Source organism: Asparagus officinalis, chromosome 8 (assembly GCF_001876935.1).
Source record: "Asparagus officinalis chromosome 8, Aspof.V1, whole genome shotgun sequence".
Classification (NCBI taxonomy): Eukaryota; Viridiplantae; Streptophyta; class Magnoliopsida; order Asparagales; family Asparagaceae; genus Asparagus; species Asparagus officinalis.
The window spans coordinates 108,763,866-108,773,377 of record NC_033801.1 but is presented as its reverse complement, the minus strand read 5'-3'; the positions used below and the strand labels follow the sequence as shown (position 1 = coordinate 108,773,377).

Below are 9,512 nucleotides of genomic sequence, written 5' to 3'. Positions count from 1 at the left end.
CGAGGTGAGCTGTATTTATGAATGTTCAGGTTGATCTGGCACCTATCCGATCACTCGTACTGTGAGCGGCCACTTGACGGTCCTGGAGTACTGTGCCTTCTCTTTTCAGGTCAAGAGAGGTGGGAAAACCCACCCTGGCACATGGGGTAGCGGATACTCAGCTATTCTGGCGACCTTGAGGTTTGCAAGCGGATCCGACTTTTGACTCGGTCAGGCGAGTTGTAAAAAAGGCGAATTTTCATTATTTAGTTGATCTTGACTTGTGCAGGCGAGTCGATCATTCAGGCGAACCTGGGACATGAGTGCGTTTGACGACCGCACGGCTTGGGCCCGTGCTGGCGAATTGCGTTGGCGATTCTTCTTTGCAGGCGAATTTCTCGTAAGTTTACAGAGGTATTTTTTACCGTCTACACTCATCTAGAGACTTTCACGACCGACCGCCACGGTCGACTGCCTGTGTTTTCAAAGCTGTTTACTGTTCTTTGTGCTTCGCGGTCGACCGCCAGTTTCTCACGGTCGACCGCCAAACTGATGATTGCTTTCCAACGGCTATTTTCTGATTTGATTCTCTGGGGCTATTTTTGTCTTTTCAGTGTTGTTTTGGCTGATGTCTTAAGTGGGTATAAATACTCCAGTGCCTTCCTCTTTCAACAACCAAGAGTTTTGTTTTTACAGTGAGTTTTTAACAGAAGATTAAGAGCTATTTAAGCTGATTTTGTTTGTCTGTTTCAAAAAAAGTTTTCTACAACAAGAAGAGGCTTTCAATTCCAACTGAGGATCTTATCCTCATCATCCTCTACAGTTCTTCTTGTCTATTGAGAAGTTTTCCTAACTCATCTTTTCATATAGCTTATCATTTCATATCTTAGCTATATTTATTGAGTTGCATATTTTCTATTCACTGTTATCACACACACTGTATTGAGCTTATAATATTTCCATACAATATATTGTTGGGTAGTGGTGTGTGATTTAGTGAGAGTGAGCTTCATTGTGTTCCCATTTGTTATCGAGAACAAATTATTGTATTTAACATTTATTGTGAATATCACTTGTAATACACTTGTACACCGAGAGAAGTGTGAGGCGTTAGATGGGGTCGAATCCAAAAGGAGTGACGTCGGTTGATGAACCTAGGGAGAGGTTGTATCCGAGCACTTGAGGAGGAGGACACGGGCTACGTTCCTACACTTAGTGTGTAAAGTGTGATTGCATAGTATTTGTTGTGTGAGAGTTTTCGGTAAACTTGTAAACCGAGTGTGTAGAAATTCCAGCTTTCAAACCAGATTGTGATAGTGGAGATCTCCTCGAGGTGAGGAGCGGGGACATAGGTCGCGGTGACCGAACCTTGTAAACATATCGTGTGTTTGTGTTTGGCTTAGCGTATATTTTATTTGTGCTTATTCATATCATTCTTGTTCATATCCATCTCATATATTTCTTGCAAGAACAAATTAATCAATATAATTTTAATTGGCATTTAATTGGGATTAGATTAGCATCAGACCCTAATCCCCCCCCCCCCCCAGGGTCTAACAGGTCTCTCTAGCCAAACTTCTCTCTAGATGGGGGTGAAGAGAATTAAAGAATGTAACCCTAGATTAGGGATCATAACCCCTTATTTATAGTTATTGTATTTTTATAATTTGGCTCATCATCAAATTATAATTACAACCTGATATCTGCACATTTAGCCAATGATTTATTTAAATATCTATTAACCCAAATTGATTGATCACTTTATGTGGGTTAGCCTTAAAGATAGCATTATATACTAATGTAACATATATGCTCATAATTAGATTTAATCCAACGGGCATAACCACTGCATAAAATATTGTATTACTACTAAAAATGCAGTTATGAATCTTGCATCAAAGTTTACAATGCATAAAATCAAAATTCGCCGTACTCATTAGCATGCGTTTGCTCCTCTCATTTCTCACCATAACGTCTAAGATCATGGCCTACCAAATTCAACAAAACTTGTCGCAAATCAATGGCACATTTTTGTGATGGATTTAACATTGTACTCATCAATATCTAGCTTCTCGTTTCAACTTTGGAAGAGCCGAAGAGCCAAAGAAGATAGACGTAGTCGTCCTCGAAGTTGTTGGCTAAAATAACATCACACGTAAACTGCTGCTTACACTAGAGTTAGATACTACGAATTTGTAGGATGAGATTGGATTGGTTGTAGTTAGCATTAGTCAACTAGGGACGTATCTAGTTGACCATAATAAGTGGACTTCCTTTTTTACCACTAGTTTGAATGGTTTCTCGTGATTAAATATTATTATTATTTCTTTTTTATTTATTTTTATTATAATTAAGTGAGTTTTTGTCTATTAATTCAGAGTTTTACTCTAACTTATTTAAAAGCCCACCAACTTTCATGAATACTTATAAACCCAATGTAATTCAAACCATTTATTTTAAGGGAAAATTGCTTCTAGCCCCCAAAACCATTACAAGTATTCCGCCCCTCCCCCAAAAGACTTTTTCAACGATCACAAAGCCCCCATATAACAGTATCTAATATTCCTTTAGCCCCCAAAACCCTTCCTCATGTGACCCGCTATTTAAAAACAAAAATCTTTCCCCAAAATGCCATTTGATTTAACCATTTCCCATTTATCAATACCATTTCTCGTCGATTTTGTCATCTCATCTCTCTTCTGTCCAAGCAAACCGACAATCCACATTGTAAAACCCTAACCCTAAATCAACCAACTTCAGAGCATAATCCTACTCCTGATCGAAAAAATGGCCAGCAAGTCAACTCCCAAAGCAGTCGTCCTAGTTGATTTCAGTGAAGACGACGATGTGTCATAGTACGTCGTCTTAAAAAGACCTTTGAGCACATCAGAGTGGACTGTAGCTAGCACATCAATTGCTGATGTTCTAGAGGACATTGTAGCTAGTCATTCTCATCCTGCAAGTCCAGTTCAACCCAAAAAGCCAGTCCAGCGCATAGATCTAGAGGGCAACACCGACACCGACGACGTCTTTAGAGCGCTCCTGGATCTACAGAGAGGACCTAAAGTGTGACGTCACTGGTTTCACATAAGGCTACAGTCAAAGGTGAACCCAAGGATGTCAAACCTGCTATGCACCCACACTGTGCATAACACATTTCGTCATCATAATAATATCTCTCTAGTGGAATCAAACAACAGGTATAGTTACAAAATAGCCAAATGAATGTAATAATGTAATGAACATGATATATAAAGAAGAGATATCTGGAAATAGTCAATAATCTTGTTCGCAACTGAAATACAACTGATACTAGAACAAATGTAAAATATCTCAATACATAGAGTCAATGGAAATGCTACTAAGGCACTTTGCCTGTTAAAAAATATAATACAACTCTAAATGTTTGAAAATAAATAATAAACTACTAATGTAAATAAAGATGGAGACTAAGCCGAAACTCCATCAACCTGCGACTCTCCGTGCGCTTGACTCGTTGCCTGAAAAGAGGGAAAATAACGAGCGTTAAAGCGCTAGCGAGATCATCTCCATCGCTCTCAGGGGGAGGGGGTTAGGAGTATATATGAAAATAAGTTAATACATATAAATATAAAACCATCTATCCTAAATTAAAAGATGATTGATATTTAGAAATCCACAACACGAGAGTTAGTACGTCGAGTGAAATACTCCAAACAAGAAAACCCTCATGTATATACCATGTCTCAAATTATGAATCGCTAAATCCTAACTCTAGGGTCCTAGGAATGAAACAGTAAATAAAATATACATAAGTACAGATCTCAACAATACAAGTCACATTAAATCCTCATACTACCCTTGGGTAGTTGGCGTAGTCATAAAGAATATCATCTGATACATTCATCTTATACATTCATCTTGCATAGAATAGGCTATGTATGATAGCCTCAGTATATACCCTACTCTCGGGTAACTAACAGGGAATCATTAAATGAAATCTGTGTAGTTCTCTATCTAGAAATATAATAATGCACATGGGGTGAAGTCTACCGTAGTCTCGTTGCAGTATACCGACTAACACACCCTGAGTGTAGTCTCCCGCGGTCTCGTTGTGGAGTGCCAACTATCCCACTCAGTAATGATGCACAACAGAGTGTAGTCTATTGCGGTCTTATTGTAACATACCAACAAACCACCTGAGCATAGTCTACTGTGGTCTCATTGCAATATATCAACTAACGCTCAAGCATCCGACTATCATGAAATGTAATATATGTCACTATCTGTCATGACAAATGCAAAGCTTAGACTACGTACCTCTAAACAGTCATGCGTGCTCAAATCCAATTCGTGTATCCTCGTAAAAAATGCACGTATCTTGATGTACAACACGTACTTCAGGTTCACAATCAAATGCTTATAAAGAAAATATACATTCACAACTCTACACTGATCAGTCAACCAAAAAATCCCTTCGGTCGATTGAACACGTGCACAAATGTGCACAAGACAAAACAAGTGGGATCGGTCGACCGACTCCTTAGCTTCGGTCGACCGACCCGAGCAAATGCTGAAATTGAGTTTTGGTTCACGTTTTAATCAACAAGGCTACAAGTTGCTAATTTTGCATGAAGACACATAAAATAAATCTTATTTAATGTGATTAGAGTTCAGTTATCTACATGAAACACAAACTTGATATCTAGTTAAGTTGTCTAAACCCTAACATGTTCATATTCATCAAAAATATCATGGAAACCAATAAAACTCAATGAAAACTCATATTAAATTTTATTTCAGATCTTAAATTCACATTAGAGAGTTTGTTTATAACTTTTAAAGCAAAAAGATCGAATCTTTATATCATATACCTTACGAGAATAATATTCATACTTAAACTAGGTTTAAGGCTCAATAAAAACCAAATAAAACTCAATAAAAAATCAATTAAAAATGGGAATAGGATTGGAGGAGATGAAACTTGCCTCAAAACACTACTGAAAAACCCAAGGATGCAAGTAAACAAGTTCTCCCTCGCCAAACACCGACAATCTCACCCAAAAACAAGAAACTAAGTCAGATTAGGAAAATAGTCTTTGATATTTTGACTATAACTCCTTCGTCCGACCTCGAAATGAGGTGATTTAAGATGTGATAGAAAGATATTGAAGAGACCTACGACTTCTGTATTTTGAGTTTTTCTAGATTCAAATTTCATCGGTTTATAATGCATATATACTCTTAATTAGTCGTTTTTCCAGATTTGAATTGTATCGGTGTATAATACATATATACTCTTAATTGGTCACAAATCAATTACTATTATGCTCATTCATCATTAAATGATATTTATAATAATATAACTCATTTAATACTATTTATCCTAGTATTTTTCAAAAAAATATGGGGTTTTACATTCATCCCCCTTAAAAGAATTTCGTCATCGAAATTCTACAAATGTATATTTAGAAATTAATAATATGAGAAAAACACGTTGAAGGAATAATCTAGACAAGGAAACCCTGACATACACATGTTTTATTATTAATCCTAATATTTGTATCATAAACAATATTTACACTTAACGATCTAGAATGCCAGTACTCTCATTTAACCCCTAATTAAACGGAACTAGTACGCGAGTGAAAAATCCAAATAAGGAACCCCACTTGTATATACCATATATTCCAAATGATTAGGAGCTAAGTGTTAATACTCACATTCTAGTGTTAAATGTAAATGTGGCTATACCTATAACATAAACTCAAACAATCAAAATTAACATTTTACCTGCTCAAATAGGTATGGGTAGTCGCGACGCATATCTTCCTCACGCTCCCAAAAAGCTTCCTCTGCTCCTTTCCTATTCCACTATACTTTCACTAAAAGAATCACCTTATTTCCATGTATTTTATCCTCTCGAGCAAGAATATGAACTGGGGTCTCAATGGTAGTCAAATCAGCCTGAATCTCTAAGTCTGGTGCATCAAACACTCTCTGCTGCTCCTTGTCACGTAAATACTTCTTAAGCATCAAAACATGGAAAACATCGTGAATATCCGACATCATTGCTGGAAGATCGAGTCGATACAAAACAGCTCCAACACGCTCAACAATCCTGAATGGATCGACATATCTCGAGGCAAGCTTTTCCCGTCTGTCGAATCGCTAAACACCCTTCATAGGTGACACATTCAACATAACACAATCTCCAACTTGAAACATAAAAGGTCGTCACCTCTGATCAGCATAGCTCTTTTTTCAACTCTGAGTGGTAAGAATACGCTCTCAAATTAATGCTACCTTCTCCATAGTCTGTCTCACGAGCTCTGGCCCAAGTAATAAGCTATCATCCTACTCTGCCTAACAAATATGGATCTACACGGCCTCCAGTATAATGCTTCATAAGATGTCATGCCTATAGTTGATTGGTAACTATTACTGTAGGCAAACTCGATCAATGGGATGTGATCCTCCTAACTACCCTGAAAGTCGCTGAAAGTCGATAACATATGCCCACAATATGTCCTCCAACACTTGGTTCACTCTCTCCGTTTGACCATCTATTTGCGGGTGGAAAACGCTGCTATATGGTAGCTGGCTACTGAAAGAATTTTAGAAGCTCTTCCAGAAATGCAATGTGAAAACTAAGCTACGATCCGATACAATCGTTTCTGGAACTCCATGCAATCGTACAATCTCCCGGATAAAAATCCTCGCATAAGTCTCTGCCGTATAAGTCGTCCTTACCGGTAAGAAATGCACCGACTTCATCAATCGATCTACAATCATCCAAATTGAATCATTCCCTTTATTAGATCTTGGCAAACCTACAATAAAATCCAGTGAGACATCTGCCCACTTCCACTCTGGAATGGGTAAAGACTGTAGGGTTCCTGTGGGTCTCTGATGTTCTACCTTCACTTGCTGACAGGTAAAGCACTTAGCCGCATACTCTGTAATATCATTACGCATGCCGCTCCACAAAAAATGCCTCTTTAGGTCCTTGTATATTTTGGTTGTGCCTGGATGCACTGTGTACCTGGTACGATGTGCCTCATCAAATAGATCATTCTTCAACTGCAGAATATCTGGCACCACTAATCAGCCTTAGGCTATTTGGAAACCTCCCCTTTCAGGTTTGAATCCAAGAGTCTCCTGACTGAGCGCTGACCACTCTATCAATCCACGATGGATGCACGACTAAAACTCCCAAAAATGTACTGCTCCCACCTATCTCTGGCCTAAAATCGAACTGGTTGAGGGTAAGAAGATCTCGATACAACAAACACTGCAAAGCTGCAAGCCCATGATGATGCTTCCTACTCAATGTGTCTGCTATGATGTTTGCCTTTCCCGGATGATACTGAAGCACGAACTCATAATCCTTGATGAACTCTATCCATCGCCACTGCCTCTGATTGAGTTCCTTCTAGGAGAAAAGATACTTCAAGCTCTGATGGTCGGTGAATAACTTGAGCCGAACTCCATAAAGATAATGCCTCCATCTCTTAAGTGTGAAGATCACTGCTACTAACTCCAAATCATGTGTGGGATAGTTTTACTCATGAATCCCTAGCTGCCGTGAGATGTAAGCTACTACTCTCTGGGCCTACATCAAAACGCCTCCTAGACGCCTCCTAGACCTGATAACGATGCGTCCGTATAAACAAGAAATGTCTTATCACTGCTCGGGATGATCAATACTGTTGTTATAGTTAACTTAGTCTTCAAAGTCTCGAAAGCCTTCTGGCATTCCGGTCCCCAAACAAACTGTCCATCCTTCTTCGTACGGCGTGTCAACAGGGTAGAAATTTTCAAAAAATCTTGGATGAACTTTCTGTAATAACGGGCCAAATCCAAAAAGCTATGAATCTTAGTAACAGTCTTTGATGGCTCCCAATCAAGAACTGCCTCTATTAGCCTTTATGTTTTGATGATGATTTATAACCACCATTATTGGTACTAATTGCTTGTTAAGTGACATTATAGATTATAATAATTTCAAGCATGTTAGTACCATTATTGGAGGATTGGATGGAACTACAAGCTAAATTGATGATATCCAAGGAGATGGAGGCAAAGTGATGAAGCAAAGCTTTCAAAGAGCACAACATACATGAGAAGCTTCATCAATATAGAAGCAAATATCAAGACTCAAGCTATGTACTTATATGTGAGGGATATTTGCATTTTTATTTCTCTCTAGTGCTTAATGTAGGCAAGTAGTATGATAGATTACATTTGAAGTTCTTGGGAATTTCTCTCTAGTGCTTAATGTAGGCAAGTAGTATGATAGATTACATTTGAAGTTCTTGGGATAACACACACACATTTACAAAACTCGTATTTTGACATTTTTGCTAAACATTGAGTTTTCACAAATATGAGGTCCTTTTTTGCAAAACTCTTTTCAAACAAGTTTGTTATTATATTTGAAAACCATTCCCAAAGTTTTATATTTTTAGAATTTATTTACTATTTTTAAAAGCCCTAGAATTTTTCAAAAACAAAAAAAATCAAAACAGGCTAAAAAATTGTTATCAGTCGACTGATGCAAAGGATTAGTCAACTAAAGAAATTGGCCAGAATCATCAAAAATTTCTTCTTTTACAACTGATAATCTATCAGTCGACTAATGAATCCTTCAGTCGACTGATAAGCTCTTCAGTCAACCGACGAGCTGCAAACCTCTTACAATGATTAGCTCATCAGTCGAATGACGAACCCCGTCAGTCGACTGATAAGCTTCCAATTGATAGTTTTGTCATGTTTTCAAATTTTTTGGTTTTGAATGTTTTTTGTGTTTTTGTTTGGTGATAGGGCTGATCTCTTGAATGCTTATAAATACCCAGCTACCCCATTCATTTCAGTAGTGAAGAAATCCTTGAGAATTTATTGAGTTTGTGTCTTGGTGTTTAAAAAGAGCTTCAACTTTCAATTCTCTCAATTTATTTTCACACTTACAAATCCCAAGATCTAATTGCAATCTCTTGATCTTGCCATAGGACTGTTGTAAAACCCCAAAAATTTGTGATATATATATATAATTAATATGTGATTAATTATGATATATGGATTTTTATTTTGATAAATACAGTTAAATGGTATGTGAGTAGTATACTATGTGTTTTGAGTATAAACAAGTTCTTTCATGAGAAAAGAGTCAAAACATGCACAATGACCAAATATATGAGGAGCTGGAAAATTCTAGTCCGGTCGATCGTCGCGGTTGACCGCAGACGGTCAACTACAATGGTCGACCGCTAGACCTGCAGAAGCTTTTCTCTTGTTTTGAGTTGGTTTCGGTTTTCTAAAGCCCATATTTATTTTCCTTGGTTTATATATCAATCTTTCATGAATTTTTTTAGTTTTTCTAAGAACCCTAACAGTCACCAAACCCCCATAAACCCTAACTTGATTCTTAGAGAAGATTGGAGGCTTTTGAGCGGGATTTCGTGTGGTTTTTGGCTTTGGGAGTGGAGATCTTCTTTAGTTTGGCATCTTAAACGTTTTTCTACAAATCTCAAGCGAGTTCATCTCTGCTAATC

General features: G+C 37.6%; 1 protein-coding gene across 1 annotated transcript in view; it reads right to left on the bottom strand.

Annotated features, from left to right (window-relative positions):
* LOC109821688 (uncharacterized mitochondrial protein AtMg00860-like) overlaps positions 1-6,027 on the bottom strand; it is a 10,748-nt gene extending 4,721 nt beyond the window's left edge. Inside the window, exon 1 of the mRNA XM_020387853.1 lies at positions 5,857-6,027. Coding sequence (XP_020243442.1) covers positions 5,857-6,027 — 171 coding nt within the window. The remainder of the gene's footprint in view (positions 1-5,856) is intronic.